Consider the following 16,150-nt stretch of genomic DNA (forward strand, 5'->3'; position numbering starts at 1 on the left):
CTCACGGTGGGCGCCGCCCTCGTGAGTCCGTCACGAAACGCAGCCCTCCCGGAAACAAGAGCTGCTGCGGAGATAGGAAAGTCGCAGAAAAAGGAGGACTCAAGGGGAGAGTGGGGCGAGGAGGCGCAGCGCAGAAAGCCAGGGAGTAAGGCGGAAAGGGGTGGGTGGTTGCGCTGAGCAATATTCGGGTTGCTCCTGCTGGCCGCAGGAGATAACTGAATGCTCCGCATGCGTGTTTCGTTTTGGGATTCTTGCCTTAGTTTTTGTTCAAAAAGGGAATAAAGCAAAACTAGCTATGGCTCTGGCGCTGCTGCTGCTACCCAGGAGGAGCCGAAGTTTCCTGCCCCTTGCAGGGGACCTGAGAGGAGCCGTTGATCTCTGCATGATCAGAGGCAAGTGCACTTGCAGCTTATCCTTCTATTATTATTATTTATTAGATTTCTATACCGCCCTTCATCCGAGGATCACAGGGCGGTTTACATTGTGAAAGCAAAAATGCACACCACAGCAACAAACAATTAACAGTAACCCCTTCTACAAACAGTTTTTAAAAGGCCATAGATTGTTTAATTGGCCAAATACGTGGTTATAGCAGAATATTTTCACCTCGCTCCTAAACCAATGTAACGTAGGCACCAGGTGAATCTCTGGGGAGAGCATTCCAGGAACGAAAAGGTTCATTCTCATATTGCCGTTCTACGGATCTCCTGGAGGAGAGTACATGAAGAAGGGCTTCACATGATGATTAGAGGGTCTGGGTCAGTTTATATGTGGAAAGACGGTCCTTGAGGTATTGTAGTCCTGAGCCTCTTCCCCTTCCCACTCACCCCCAGCTCATTTCATACATAGCTGTCCCTGTTTTCTGGTCCCTGTTAAGATTACATCCTGCTATGGAGTTCGGAAAGGTCAAGGGAGGAATAGAATGACTCCCCCTAGGAGGAAAAGGCTGCAGCATTTGGGGCTTTTCAGTTCGGAGAAAAGGCGAGTGAGAGGTGATATGACAGAAATTTATGAGACTGATTTAGGTGTAGGGAAAGTGGAGAGAGGGAAACTTTTCTCCCTCTTGTAACTCCAGAACTGGTGGGCATCCGATGAAGCTAAATGGAAGATTCAGGACAGGTAAAAGGAAAGGCTTCATTACATGGCACATAGCTGAACTGTGGAATTTGCTCTCACAGGAGGTGGCAATGGCCAACTTTGATGGTGTTATAATAATTTACAATTCTTTTATATATAATTGTTATTAATTTTCCAAGCAAACAGGCCACATGTCTGAGACAGACAGGTCTCACACCATTTTGACTCTCAAAATGACCAAATGTTTACCAAATGGGTCTCTGCAAGGAAGGAGGGGTGAGGGATTTAATTGTTCCAGGAATTAAAGAAGATTACCATCTCAAAGGAATGGCCAGGCTACTGAGAAGAGGCATCAGATAACACCTTTTTGTGTGGTGTAGGTGTGATGCATCTGGGTGATAAGCTTGGGTTACACCTCTTCCATGATTGATGTTTCTGGGGGTGGGCTAGACTCCAGGAGGGATTTTGAAATGTCTTTATAAGAGCATGCTTGCTTTGTTCTGGGTCTTTTCCCCTGAAAATCACCGCTGTTGCAACAGCTTCAATAAAGATCAAGCTTACTAGCTGCTTTGCTTCTCAGTTTTCTCTGGTTGGCCTCTGTATTTTACTCCTACCAATGGAGAACCTGCAGAGGACTTTGCAAGGACTCTTGTGTACCCCATAAGGGAATAAGGGCAGATTTTCTCTTACAACAATGGGTTTAAGACAGGGGTCTGCAACCTTTAAGACAAAAAGAGCCACTTGGACCTGTTTCCGAAGAGAAAAAAAAAACTGGGAGCCGCAAAACCATTGCGGCCCACAAAAATATAAATACCCAGAAGCTCAGAGCACAATTTAGACAGGTAATGAAGAGCAGGTAATGAAGGCAAAATGGCAAAATATCACGAAACGCCCCCCCCAGCCAAACAACAAGCACTGTATTAAAGGAACCGACCGAACGCCTGACGCTGCAGGGGCAAATCTAGAAGGGGAAATCCAACCCCCCAGAATACTTCCGCCCCATGAACAGCACAAATGCAACCCTAAAAGTTTAGCAAACTTATGCAAAAGCACACAGCATGCACACTGCCCCAATCACTATTGGCCAGCAGAGGGGCTGGGCAAGGCAGCTGAGAGGGGCTGAAGCAGGGGGCTGATCACGTCCCCCCTGCAGGCGCGGGAAAACATTCCTTCAGAATGGATAAAACCCTTCTTTCAGTCCATGGGACTCCTGCTTCTAGGGGGGCAGGGGGCTTCTAGGGGGGGCGCTGCCCCCTCCTGCCCCCCCGTTGGTACGCCCATGCTCGGGCCCCTTTCGCCACGCTGCTTAAGGGAAGTCTCCTGCGCGCCCCCGAAAGAGAGCCCGGGACCGGTCGTCCCCTGAGCTTTTTCCCGCGCCCATCTCATCCCGTTGGGCCACCCTTAGCTGAACAGCCGGGCTTCCTTTTCCTTCCCAGACTGCCACGTGTCCTGGAGCCGGGCCCTTCCACTTTTTAAAAAGAGGGCTTCCCCCTCGCCCGCCGCCGCTGGCCCTGCCCGCAGCTGCCTCCTTACCTTGTCGAGTCGTCGCGCCTCGTCGAATCGCAGCAGCCAGCAGCTCCACCAGCAGCAGCCAAACACAAGCGCCGGGACAGGCGCCAAGGAGGGAAGCAGCTGCAGTCTGCTGCTGCGCCTGCGCTGGCATGAAACGAGGCACGCATGAGCAGCACAGCTGACAGCAAGGTAGAGAAGTGGGTGGGCGCAGGCGGACCAGCAGCACGGCGCAGCGCCCCCTACATTTCGGCGCTAAATGCCCGGAGCCGCAGCAAAGGTGCAAAAGAGCCGCATGCGGCTCCGGAGCCGCAGGTTGCAGACCCCCGGTTTAAGAGGACTGAATTAATTCATTGAGGAGGATAAGGCTATAGATGGCTACCAGCCATCACGGCTATGCTCTAGTTACGCAGTTGGAGGCAGGAATGCTTCCGAATACCAGTGGTTGGAAATCACAGGAGGGGAGAGAGCTCTTGTGCTTGAGTCCTGATAGTGGGTTTCTCATTGAGGTATCTAGTTGGCCACTGTGAGGACAGGATGTTGGACTACACGGGCCATTGGCCTGATTGAACAGGCTCTTCTTAGGTAGATGCTGAAGCTGCTGTTGTTTCCTTTTAGATATACATTGGGGATGACGTTTTGAGGTTGATTGATTGATTGTGCTAATTTTGTGCCACTTTTCCACAATGAACTGTGCCCAGAGAGTCTTGCAGCAAATATTCTAAACATCAGTATACCAAAATACAGAGCACGTCAGTAAAATTCAAAAATTCAAAAAATCATCTGTGTATAAGTAGTTCTTGCATGAATAAAGCCTTTTAACTCCAGAAACTGCAATTCAATCTAATTCACCCAAGCTGCAAGCTCTTCTAACAATCTGTGCTTGCTTTTATCCTCATTTTCTGGTGATACTTGAAGGGTCACACTAACTTCTTGCCACTAGCATCAGTAAATAGGACAAAGGAAGGTCAGCTGTTCACCGTGCTCATCCTTCTTCCTCCCTGTCTTGTGATTGGGCTGTTTTTCCTCAGGTACGGGACGTCTTCTCTGCCATACTGAACAGCCATCAGCCACTGACAGCCTCACTGGAAAAGAAAAGTATTACCCATTATATCCAGGACACATCCCCACCAGTCCTCTGCAGAAAGGCCTGCTGGCAGCTGGCTCAGCGTTCATGGCTCTCTACAATCCCTACCGGCATGGTGAGCTGGGGCCTGCCATTTTGTGCAAGGTGTGCATTTAGTTTTGCTAGCAAGCAAAGTACACGTATCTTGTGTACTTTCTGGGGAAAACAGGAAGTGCTATCCTCAGTTTACGGTTATACATGGATGGAGAGGGGGGCCTGATAACAAAACAATGTTGAGTGCTCCTGTTCTGGATGCGAGACAGTCATACTTTCCCTCAGGATACTTGATTCCAGTCCCCCTCAATAGCCCCAGTTTTCTGGGTTTCCCCCCACTCCCTCTGGCAGCCCACATTCCATGCCAACTGAGCATTCAGTCTTCGTTGAGCAGTTTTTGTGTTGTCATGGGGTTTTTGTACTTCTGCAAAACCTTAGAATCCCACCCCCCTGAGTTGACAGTATTCCAGATGTGGTCACACCACATCTGAGGGCATTACGGTATTGACAGTTTTATTTTCAGTTACTTTCATAATGATCTCTAGCATAGAACTTTGCATTTTTCACAGCTGCTGCACACAGCATCTTCACTGAGTTGGCCATGACAACCTCAAGGTCTCATTCCTGGTCAGTCACTGCCAGTTCAGACCGCATGTGCGTCCGTGTGAAATTGAGGTTGTTGGGGTTTTTTTTTTGCCGCAACATACATCACTTTACACTAGTTTGCATTGAATTACATTTGCCATTTTACTGCTCATTCACACAGTTTGGAGGGGGCCTTTTGGATCTCTTTACAATCTCTTCCTGTTTTAACAACCCTGAACAATACAGTATCAAGAGCAAACTTTGCCACCTCACTGCTCACCCCTAACTGCAGAACATTTATGATCAAGTTTAAAAGCATGGGTCCCAATACTGATATTTAGGAGACTTCACATTCTACGTCTCTTAATTTGGAGAACAGTCGATATTTATTCCTACCCTTTGTTTGCTGCAACTTAACCAGTTCCTGATCCACAAGAGGACCTCTCCTCTTAATCCTTGACTACTAAGCTTACTCAAGAGTCTTTGGTGAGGTACTTTGGTGAGCTGTCAGCTCCTGGGAACCCTAATGGATTTAAGCAACTTGGGAACAGAGGGCTCAACATCTTGCCCAAAAGCCACGTAAGAGCTTTGATGGGCATGAGGTCTGCAAATGCCTCCCTAGCAGTACCAATTTTTTTCTGCAGCACTTGCTGGCTAAATTCCTATTTTATCTCATCCCTATCAAACATAGCTCTTTCTCACAGTCAAACTCTATACCAACCTGCCAACCTGATCCGCCATGCAGTTATTTTGGACGACAACTCCCTTGGCCATGCTGGCTGGGCCTAATGGGAGTTCCAGTCCAAAACATATGGAGAGAACCTGGCTGGCAAAGACTGCTCTGCCAGGTACTTAGTGAAATTCCTGCCCTTGGCAGTCCCTGTGGAATAACAGCCACGACTCCATCACATACACAGATTTGCCACTATTCCTCGTATGTTGGCTGGCCAGGAAGGGCTTCATGGGTCCTATTATTGCACACATGCTCACTCAATTTAAAAGTGGTGGCTCTTTGAAGGCTGTTGTGTTGATGAATGTCATTACTATATCAAATTCATTCATTTGCTTTGCCAGTTTTCATTCTGGTGAGTTTTGTGACTTGTCCTGAGCTCTGTTCCTGCTAACTCACTGTCTTCCTCTCTTGTTTGGTTCCATTTACAGATATGGTGGCCGTCCTCGGGGAGACAACAGGGTACCTAGCTCTGAGAAACCTCAGGGAGAGGATGAGGAATGACCCAGAGGGATATCGGATCCTACAGTATGTGAATGTGTGTGTGTGTGTGTGTGTTGGTTTGTTTTGGTTTGGTTTTAGTCTGTAGCTGGGAAGAGATTCTGTCGCAGCAGGGTTCGCGGACATGCAATTCTCCGGTTCTTGCAGAACTGCAATTCCCATCAGCTCCAGCCAGCATGACTAATGGTTAGGGGTGATGGGAATTGGATTCCAGCAAATATTTCGAGGGCCACAGGCTCTCCACCCCTAAATTATAGGGACTGGTAATCTTTGGGAACATCTATTCATATTTGAGTTCACATATGAGGATTAGTAACTTGCCTTCAGCATACATTAAGCACACATTTATAATTGGGGATTTTAAGTCTGCAATCCTAAAATACACTCCTCATTTGTAGTGTTTATGCTTTTAAAAAGAGATAGCACTGTGCTTAGTTGCTACAGAATTGCCATACAACTGTTGGGGGGGGGGGGGAAGGAATTTATTTATTTAATTTCATAGAATTTCTATGCCACTTGATTGTAAAAACAAACAAACTTCGAAGCCGTTTACAAAAGATGAAACAATAAAATCAAGAAAAAAATCACAGCCATCGAAAAGTTAAAATACTAAAACAGATTAAAATTACCTCGACTTTGTAAGCCTCCAGATAGGTTAGGTAAAGCTAAAGGGACCCCTGAGCGTTAGGTCAGCTGCGGACGACTCTGGGGTTGTGGCACTCATCTCGCTTTACTGGCCGAGGGAACCGGCGTACAGCTTCCAGGTCATGTGGCCAGCATGACTAAGCCACTTCTGGTGAACCAGAGCAGTGCACAGAAATACCATTTACCTTCCCGCCGGAGCGGTACCTATTTCTCTACTTGCACTTTGACGTGCTTTCGAACTGCCAGGTTGGCAGGAGCAGGGACCGAGCAAGGGGAGCTCACCCCGTCACGGTAACTGCACACTGGTTTCCGACATCTAGGTTAATAAAAGTATTGCCATGAAATGGATTTGGGTGTTTATTTTGTTTTAATGGGCCAACATAGCTACTTTTACTCCATTTCACATGGCAAACCTGTGCATGCACCTAACTTGGGAGTCAGTTTCATGGGGTTTTTTGTACTTGTGCAGTGGATCCAGCCATTTCACTTCCATTTCACTTTCAGTTTGTATACCCCCTTTCTATATTGCTATAGAAAAGGCGGTTTACAGCAATAAAATATACAGCAAAGAACACACATCTTATAATAATCTGATCCAATACAGAAAGTAACAATAAAACATAACTTTAAGTGCTAAGCCCTGAAGGATTGCACTCTCAGCTCTTGCCATTGGTGTCGGTGGGATTTAGATGCAGTCGGGCTGTGATCAAGCTCAGTATTTCTAAACTACTTGAAGCTGGGATGGCAGATCCTGTGGTCCTTCAGATACCAGTGGACCGCAACTCCCATAATCCCAGACCATTTCTCATGCTGGCTGGGGTGCTTGGGAAGAGGGATTCCAGCAACATTTGGCGGGCCACAGATTCCTGACGGAAAGGTATGGCAATTTGCCCTCATTACATGCTTCAGTGCCTTAATAGAACTATAGGGCTGTAGACTTGGAAAGGACCCCAAAGGCTAGCTAACCCTCTGGATTTCACAGGCTAAGCCAGCCATGGTCCAATTTGCCTTCCTTTGCAGAGAACGGCCTCGGATACGCCTCTCCACATTAGATATCTGTGGACTTCGGGGGCTTCCAGACGGGACCTTTGGCCGAGAGTATGTCCGGTTTTTGGATGATAATGTGAGTATAGTAGTGCTTAAGGCTGGGTTTCCAGTAGAGCAGGGGTTGGGATCCTTTTTGGCTCCTTCTCTGGATCAACCTCGCAGGCCAAATTTGATGACAAGTGGTTTAGTGTTCCCTCTGCTTTCAGAAAAGTAATCTTTAATGTTTTATATATGTGTGTTTGTGTATATGTGTAAATAGAATAATTAGAATAGAATAGAATAGAATAGAATAATATAATATATCATCGTTACAAATGCAACCAATCTCCTCCACCCAAAAACACACTCTTTTGATCCTGTGATGTTACATTAAATGTCCTCAATGTCTTCAGTCTCTGAGTCAGTGGGTGCCAATGTCCTAGAACAGGGGTTGGCAATATTTGCCTAGCCTGAGCCAGTTCACTGCAGCAGAGATCCCTCCATATGCTGGATTGCAAGTGCGTGCGCCCGCCATTTCCGGCGTCTGCATCTGCACAGACGGGATTTCCGGCACCGAGAAAGCGAGTCCCCATGCCACACTGGTTTAGCGCAGCGCGCGGGGACTCGCCGAGCAGGCGGCTCAGCTCGGGAGCCGGTTAAATGACCCCCGTGGGCCACTTGTGGCCCATGGGCCTTAGGTTGCTGACCCCTGTCCTAGAATAATATGGATTTGTCAGCGTACATGTATACACATATCTAGAAATACCTCCAAAGGGAGAATGTCAAAGATCATATACTGTATTAAAATTACAATGGTTAATAATTAATAATCCAACAGAGCTCTGACTGGCAGCATCTTTCCAGGGTCTTTCCCCATCACTCTGCTGCCACCTGCTCCTTGTTAACCAGAGAGGCCAAGGGTTGACCTCTCCCTAGTAGTGGATGCACATGAGCCTACTTTTTCTTTTTCTTTTCCTGGTTGGCAGAGCATCTCTCCAGACACCAGGATGCCTCCCAAGTTTGTAGATGATGAAGAATTGGCCTATGTGGTCCAGCGGTATAGAGAGGTCCACGATCTGATGCACACCCTTCTTGGCATGCCCACCAATATGCTCGGTGAGACAAGGCTTCTTGTGGCTGAGTTGAATCTGGTCGCCCTGTCTACTACATCACTTTTGTTTTCCTTTATTTTACAAATTTGGAAACTGTTTCACAACCTAGGGTCATCAAAATGGTGCACAAAAAGATGAAAATAAGATAAGATACATGTTCTAAAAGCGGTTAAAACCATTCCTGCAAAACTTTTCAACAATCTTACCTACATTTGGCTTCATTGGGTGTATATGACTGGTGTTACGATGGGGGGGCGGATTCTGCCTCCCCACTTTCTCCATGCCTAATGCATAGTTCTGTCATTTCACTTTTACTCGCCTTTTCTCTAAACTGAAAAGCCCCAAACACTGCAAGCTTTCTTCATAGGGGAGCCTCTCCATCCCCTCGATTGTTTTGGTTGTCCTTTTCTGAACCTCTGCCAGTTCCACAGGGTTCTTTTTGGAGGTGAGGTGATCAGAACTGGACACCGTATTTCAAATGCAGCTGCACCATAGATTTGTATAAGCACATAACAATAGCAGCAGTTTTATTTTCAAGTTACCTGCTACTACCTCAATATCTCGTTCCTAGTCAGTAACTGCCTGTTCAGACCCTCATCAGTGTGCAGTCAAACCTCAGTTGTTGAACGTAACCTGTTCCGGAAGACTGCTCAACTCCCGAAACGTTCAATAACTGAGGTGCGGCTTCCGATTGGTTGCAAGAGCTTCTTGCACTCAAGTGGAAGCCGGGTCAAGACGTGCAAGTTCCAAGGAACGTTCAAAAACTGGAGCATTTACTTCCAGGTTTTTGGCGTACGGGAACCGAAATGTTCAAAAATTGAGCTGTTCGAGAACTGAGGTTTGACTGTATACAGTCGTACCTGGTTTTGCCAAAAAGGACGCAGGGCAAAGCGCTGCGTCTGCTCACATGCTCGGAGCGGTTTGCGCTTCTGTGCATGCGCAAAGCTCGATTTAGCGCGACTGCGCATGCATGAGTAGCAAACCCATAAGTAACCCATTCCGGTACTTCCGGGTTTCGTGCAGACATTTGCCAGAATGGACGCTAGACAAGGCAGACATTTGTAGAGGCATTACTGTGTGTGAAATTAAGGGGGGAAATTCCCCAATATGGGTCACTTTACAGTTATTCACATGGATCTAAGCATTTTCTTACTTGGAGCTGCGTGTATGGAAGTTGCTTGGCATTGGAGGTAGCACATTCATTTTACTCTACGGAGTTGGTGAAGTAGAATCTGGGGATCAGCATCTGTGGAGAAAGTGACAGAGAGCAATAGACAGGAGAGAGGAGCCCCTTTGCTATTTTTGCAAATAAGCAAAATCACTTCCTCCAGTTTCACAAATGGCCTCGTGGTCAGATGTAATTCCTAAGCATTTCTGGTCACTGGTTTGGTGGTCACAATATAACCTCTGCCTGCTTTAGTTTATTTTACATTGTATGTTCTTATAAGTTGTAAGAGTTATAGTCATAGCCACAAGAAGAAGCATTACTGCTTGTATCTTGGCGATAAATCAGACAGTAACAGCACAAATCTATGTGCTCGGAAATGACTCCCGTGGGGCTCGTTCCCGGGTTAAGTGGCGCTAGGATTGCTGCCTAAATGGTACATGTGTGAAGCAATATCCACCACAACCTTCTGGCACCGTTTAAGAAGCACATAGCAGGCACAGGTCGTGCATTAATGTGTTCACAGGCTGGGTGGCAGTTGCCTTTCACCTACTTTCAGGATCCAACCATGTCATGAGTCATTGGGGTGGTTGAGCTAGAGGGAGAGGAGAACTGAAGCAGGGCTAGGAAATGTGGGGTATGGAGGATGGGGACATTGTGCAATCGACCCTGAGCCATTAAGCACAAATGTTCTGGGTTTATAGGAGGGAGGCCATGAGTCATTCGGAGATTTGCCCTTTTATCTGCTTTACAGTAGAAGCCTGACTGAAATTGCAGAAGGGCTTTGAACTCCCTAGTAGTTATTTTTAAATCTCTGGATGCTGGGACACCTGATCCCCCCCCCCACATGTTTGCTTCCCTCTTTCTGCCACGTTGACTACCACTGCCCCTTGCCACCCCAGATGAGTTCAGCAGCACAGAGTTGGGGGTGGGGGGGCATGAATCTGCAACCATACTGCCAGTTATTTTAGTTAAAGGCTTCTGTCTACTTCCATACTTTTTTAAAGCTTTATTGAGTTCTAAAACAATTACAAAAAAGAGACATAAAAATACATTTATACATATATACGTAAAGTTATGTGTAAAACAGTAAACAAAACAAAAAAGACAATCTGTGCCCCCCCCCATATCAGCTTCCAGCCTTCCTGTTATTGTGGTTTGTACTATGTTTTTTATATACCTAATTTTTTCTTCTTCTTACTTAACTTACTCTTGAGACCCACTTATACATTTGTTAGAAGATTGGCTCTTTCCACTATGTTTCCCATATAGTTCTTAAAATATTCCCAATCTCTTTCTACTGCTTCATTTGTCACTCCTTTTAATTCTCTTATTTTTCTGGCCAAGTTCTGATATCCTAATAATTTTATTTGCCAATCTTCCAAGTTTGGTATTATTGCACTCTTCCAATTTTTTGCGATCAGGAGCCTCGCTGCCGTTGTGGCATACATTAATTCACATCTGTCCTTTTCTTTTATTTCATCCCCCATGATTCCTAGTAAAAATATTTCGGGATTTTTTTAAAGGAGTATTTGACTATTTTTTTGATTTCATTATATATTATATATATTTTCCCAAAAATTTTTAATTTCTTTGCAATTCCACCAAACGTGCATGAATGAACCCAGTTCTTTATTGCATCTCCAGCAGATATTATTGCTACCCTTGTACATAGTTAGAGGCTTCTGTCTACTTCCATACTTTCAGAGCTTCCAGTCCTTAAGCCTTAAGCAAGGCCTTGAAGACGTGACAACAGGCTTTGTAAGTTTCAGAAACAGCAAAGGGTATGCTACAGCAGGCAGAATAGCGGGTTTTAGAGCACCTGTTTGGAGCTGTCCAAACTTTTGGGGCCTAAGAGCTTACCTGGAAACATAAGGAACTACAGTGGTGCCCCGCTAGACGAATGCCTCGCTAGACGAAAAACTCGCTAGACAAAGGCATTCGTCTAGCGGAAGGCTGCCCTGCAAGACGAATTTGTCAATGGGGCTGCCTCGCAAGACGAATTTTTTTTTTTTGTCTAGCGAAAACCGCAGTTTGCATTGGTGCTTCGCTAGACGAAAAAATCGCTAGACGAAAATACTCGCAGAACGAATTATTTTCATCTAGCGAGGCACCACTGTATCAGAATATTCAGGGATACTCAGAATCGCTTCCCTGAAACAGGCAAATGTTTCCAAATGTTTCCTCCAGAAGGGCAAGTGGGGAGCAGGCAACATCTCTCTAAATAACAGGCCACTACTACCAATCCCCCCCCAAAAGCCCAAAAAACTGATTTTTAAAAAATGGCCCGGCCTTGGTGGGCATCAAGGCACTGTTTGGGGACACTGCCAGCCAGTGTAGACAGCAATGAGCTAGATGAGTCTCGTGTCAGATTGTCATGTTGCCTCCCCTAAGGCAGCTTCCCACATTCCTAAAATGTAATTTTAAAAACGTTATTGTTTTGCAAAATTCATGAAACCTGCTGTGAATTAATATCTGACCCTTATGGATACAAAGAAATATCTGAACAGGTCATCGCTGTTTCTGAAATTTTGAAGCCTTAGAATTCAGGAAGACATTTCAGTGGTCCAAAGTTGCCTGAGTGTTTCCGTTCACCTATCAGCCCGATGAAATGTAGGCCACGCCATTGGCTTAAAAGCTTTATAGTTAGGTTGTGACAAATATTTTCTTTCCTTTTATCTCCTGGTGCTTTTTCTCAGGGGAAGTCGTGGTAAAGTGGTTTGAGGCAGTCCAGACTGGCCTGCCCATGTGCATTCTGGGAGCAGCATTTGGCCCACTCCGCCTTAACGCCTGGTATGTTGAGAAGCCTTTAAATGCAACTTCCATGCAAACATTTTGTCCATTGTTAGCTTGCCTCAGACACAGCCCCGCCTCGGACGCAGCTACTCCTGCCCTGACTTCCTTGGTGCCCGCTTGTGGCAGGCCTCCCCTGTGGCGCTTGCGCTCTCTACACAGCTGCGACAGCGTCGCCACACTGTCTGCAGCCTGGAAGTGTCCCGGGAGCTGGGCCGCCCCACCCCACCCTGCCTGCGCAAGGAGGTGTATCCTTTCAGCACGCCTCCCCCACACTTCTTGCTGGGTCCTTCCGTGCACGTTCCCCACTGTGATGGCTCCCCCTACGCCTCCCATGTGCCTTCCTGCCACCGTGAACCAGACACCATCCATTCCAGGGACCCCTCTCCCTCGCCTGATCATGGACGGAGGGTGTCTGGGGTTGGCTTGGATGTGGTCGACTCAGAGTTGCTAAACAGACACAGTAGTACCTTGGTTTACAACCATAATCCGTTCCGGAGGTCCGTTTGTAAACCAAAACGGGTTGTAACCCAAGGTGTGCTTTCGCTAATAATAATAATAATAATAATAATAATAATAATAATAATAATAATAATTTATTTGTACCCCACCCATCTGGGGCCTCCAAAAAGAATTTGTTCGTAATTTTAAAAAAAGCGAGGGTTGTAATCCAAAAAAAATGTTGAAAACCGGGACAAGCACTTCCGGGTTTGACATGTTTGTAATCCAAAACGTATGCAAACCAAGGTACCGCTGCAGTGTGGCTGTCATGCCAGAGAGCCTTGGACCGTCCTTCAAACATTCACCTCAGATCAATCAACTCCTTTATGTTTGGATGTTCAAAAAAGAGCAGTGAAAATTACAGGGGGACTTCCTAGTTCGGGGAAAAATCAATTAAAGAAGGAACCAGAGTCTACTTTGAACTGACATAGAAGGTTCTACCTAAGCAATTTTTAATGTAAGAAGAGCCCTGCTGGGCCTATCATATCCAGCATCCCATATCCCACAGTGGCCAACCAGGAGCACTAATGGGAAGCCCCTTAGGGACGTGAGGCATTGTTCTCACCCACCGTTGTCCCCCAACAGGAGGTATTCAGAGGCATCGTTCCTCAGATCCTCAGTTCACCTGTCACAGCAAGCCAAAGAGGTCCTCCTGCGGATGCCACCTTATCAGGAAGTCTGTTCTGTACAATATAGGAATCAGGTCTTTAGCGTGGCAGCACCCAACCTTCAGAGCACCCTTCCCACCCATCAGGCAGGTGTCATCTGGTGCCTATCAAGGAGCTTACTTTTTCAACGGAGTCTTTCTGTGGGGAGACCATTGCCCCAGGCTGTTTCTGAATTGAATCTCTCTCCCCATCACCACACAAGGAATTGTTAGTGGTTGACTTTTTATGTTGGGTAATTTTTTTTTTCCTGCAAAAGAGCTTCAAGATATTTTGTGGGAAAGCGACTCGGGAATGGAATCAAAACAAACCAATAAATAACCTTTGGATTTCCGTCTCCATCCATCCAGGAAGCTGCGCGTTCTGACCACTGAGCTCATCCCATGGGCTGTTCGGAGTGGAAGCAGCATCAACTGTATCCTGAATTTCTATTACGAGGAGCGCTGGGAGCAAACCGTGGACTCCCTTCGCCACGAAATCGGTATCCTGCCACCTCCAGCAATTCCGGTGTAAATTTGTGCTGGGGAAAATGGGGGAAAGGTCACTGGCAGGCATCGAGGAAGCAGCAGATGAAGTAGATTTAGGGTCTCGGAAGTTAAACCACAGCTTGCCTTGGATCAGCTGAGCAGCCACCGTTTGGCCAACCAAAAAGTTTATTAATTCAGTCGGCAGCATGTTCTGCATTTTTCCTGCCACTCCAAGAAGATAATTTAAAATGCTAATACAGTGTTTAAAAACACAAAGCCTCTTCAGTCATTTAAACAGCAGTGAAATCACTGGGAGAAGGAAATTTGAAACCCTGAAAACTCCGCCGGAGAAGAGGCCTGGAATGCTAAATGGTGGATTGTACATAAATGCACAGCAGCCCAGCAAGGCGGATTCTTGGCATATTCCTTTGTGATAGACCAGGGATGGGGTATTTGCTGCCTTGCGGGCCTGATTAAGCCCATCTGCCTGACACTGAGGGTGGGGCATATTAAGAGCATGTTTCAGCTGATCTGTGGTGCCTGCAAAGCCCCATTCCCAGTCCAGTGCAAGATAGTGCTTTGAGAGAGGCCTCTAAAGACTGGCTGTTTTATCATCTGCAGGGGTCTTCAGAAGCCCCATTCAAAGCACTGGGTAAAATAGTGTTCTGAAAGGGGGCTTCAAATGGCCCCTGCGTGCCAAAAGGTCACAGTTGACCAGGCAGGTCCCCCCACTCCTGTCACAGGCAGAACTGAGGCCGAGTGAATTTAGAGCAGCGGTGGAGAACCTTTCTGCAGGACAAAGGTCTCTTGCCATGGGCAACCTGTTCCAGTGGTAGGCGACGCAGAGGCAAGTGGGCGGATCGATGGATGTGACTGCTGCAATATACTCTGCATTTCAGCAACACTGAAGTCATAAGTCCCCTCACGTGTCTCCACCCAGGCAAGCAAGAGGCATTAGTTAACACAGTTCCAGGACACATTTCATTCAGGTAAAAACATGAAAGGTTGTTTCAGGGCAGGGCTGGTGGAGGTGCAGCCTAGGGAGCGGGGGTGGAGGGCAGTGGTGTCACATTCGACTCCTTTGTTGTAAGATTCTCCACCCCTTGAGCTAAGGCTACAGGGTGACTTCTGGACGAAGAGTGGTTTAAACCAGAGTGGCATCAGTACCCAGGTATTTACTCCCATTGAACCTCTAGCTCTGCATCAATGGGGCTTGTTGCTGCTGTTAATACAGCTGGGGCTCCAGATATTTGCAAAACATCCAACCATCTATTGTTTGCCCACTCCTGGCCTGCCAGGGTGGTTGATCTCTCTACAAACCGCCTTTGGGTGCTTCCAGTCTCATGAAAGGAACAAAGAATGCTGCCCATGACTTTGTCTCCAAAAAGTACAGAGGCACAAGGCCAAGTCCAGTTCTTAGCAGCACACTTTAAGAAGGATGTTGACAAGCTGGAGCATGTGCAGAGGAGGGTGACCAAGATGGTCAAGGGTCTGGAAACCAAGCCATATGTCACAGGGCCGACCAAAGTTGCTGAGCTTTTTTACAGTTTTACCCCAAAGTTATTGAGCTTTTTGGGGGGATTTAACCCCAATAAATAAACTGCCACAGGGGCCGGATAAAACCGGCCAGGGGGCTGGATTAGGCCCCCATATCAGACTTTAGGCATGCCTGCCATATGAGGAACAGTTGAAGGAGTACATTTAGCCTGGAAAAGAGGAGGCTGAGAGGAGATGTGATAACCATCTTCAAATATCTCATGGAAGATGGAGCAAGCTTGTTTTCTGCTGTGGAGGCTAGAATCCAAGCCACTGGGTTCAAGTTACAAGAAAGGAGATTCCAACTTAACATTAGAAAGAACTTTATGATGACAAGAGCTGTTTGACAGTGGAACGGTCTCCCTCAGGAGGTGGTGGACTCTCCTTCCTTGGAGGTTTTTGAGCAGAGTTGGGATGGCCATCTGTCCTGGATACTTCAGTCTCAAATCTGTAAGTTCCTTAATAAATTGCCAGTGCACACAATATGCTTAATGTGATCAGTTGTCTTTTTGTGTCAGGGGCTGCTGGATATGTGTGTGGTGAACCTTTGAACTGCAGATAGCAGCATTTCATGGAAGTATCTTCAGACCTTTGCCTGACTGGCCACGCACACTGGCCAATGGATTGTGTTAGACAGGAAGGACTTCTTATTCCTGCTGGGTTTTGCTTGCAGTACAAGAGTGTATTCCTGCATCCTTGACTGTTCACTTCAGTCTTA

At 46.7% G+C, this 16,150-nt stretch overlaps 1 protein-coding gene across 2 annotated transcripts; it reads left to right on the top strand.

The window, feature by feature from the left end:
* Positions 1 to 127: 127 nt before the first annotated feature.
* On the top strand, positions 128 to 14,367 carry COQ4 (coenzyme Q4). Of its 2 annotated transcripts, none has more exons than XM_033137855.1 (7): positions 128 to 392; positions 3,618 to 3,788; positions 5,453 to 5,549; positions 7,188 to 7,290; positions 8,180 to 8,309; positions 12,170 to 12,263; positions 13,780 to 14,367. In XM_033137855.1, exons 1-7 carry the CDS (start codon positions 296 to 298, stop codon positions 13,940 to 13,942), a joined length of 855 nt encoding a protein of 284 aa, XP_032993746.1. In that variant the 5' UTR covers positions 128 to 295; the 3' UTR covers positions 13,943 to 14,367. The 2 variants fall into 2 exon arrangements, with proteins under 2 accessions (XP_032993746.1, XP_032993747.1); XM_033137856.1 differs by lacking the exon at positions 13,780 to 14,367 and adding an exon at positions 12,711 to 12,755 and having other exon boundaries at positions 12,170 to 12,320.
* Positions 14,368 to 16,150: the final 1,783 nt, after the last annotated feature.

This window comes from Lacerta agilis, chromosome Z, assembly GCF_009819535.1.
Source record: "Lacerta agilis isolate rLacAgi1 chromosome Z, rLacAgi1.pri, whole genome shotgun sequence".
Classification (NCBI taxonomy): Eukaryota; Metazoa; Chordata; class Lepidosauria; order Squamata; family Lacertidae; genus Lacerta; species Lacerta agilis.

What these genes read in the sequence shown, in the direction of transcription:
- COQ4 (XM_033137855.1), top strand. Translation starts at nt 296, where the DNA reads ATGGCTCTGGCGCTGCTGCTGCTACCCAGGAGGAGCCGAAGTTTCCTG. An exon ending in CTACAATCCCTACCGGCATG is followed by an intron (nt 3,789 to 5,452) that starts GTGAGCTGGGGC and finishes TTCCATTTACAG; the next exon opens with ATATGGTGGCCGTCCTCGGG. An exon ending in CATGCCCACCAATATGCTCG is followed by an intron (nt 8,310 to 12,169) that starts GTGAGACAAGGC and finishes GCTTTTTCTCAG; the next exon opens with GGGAAGTCGTGGTAAAGTGG.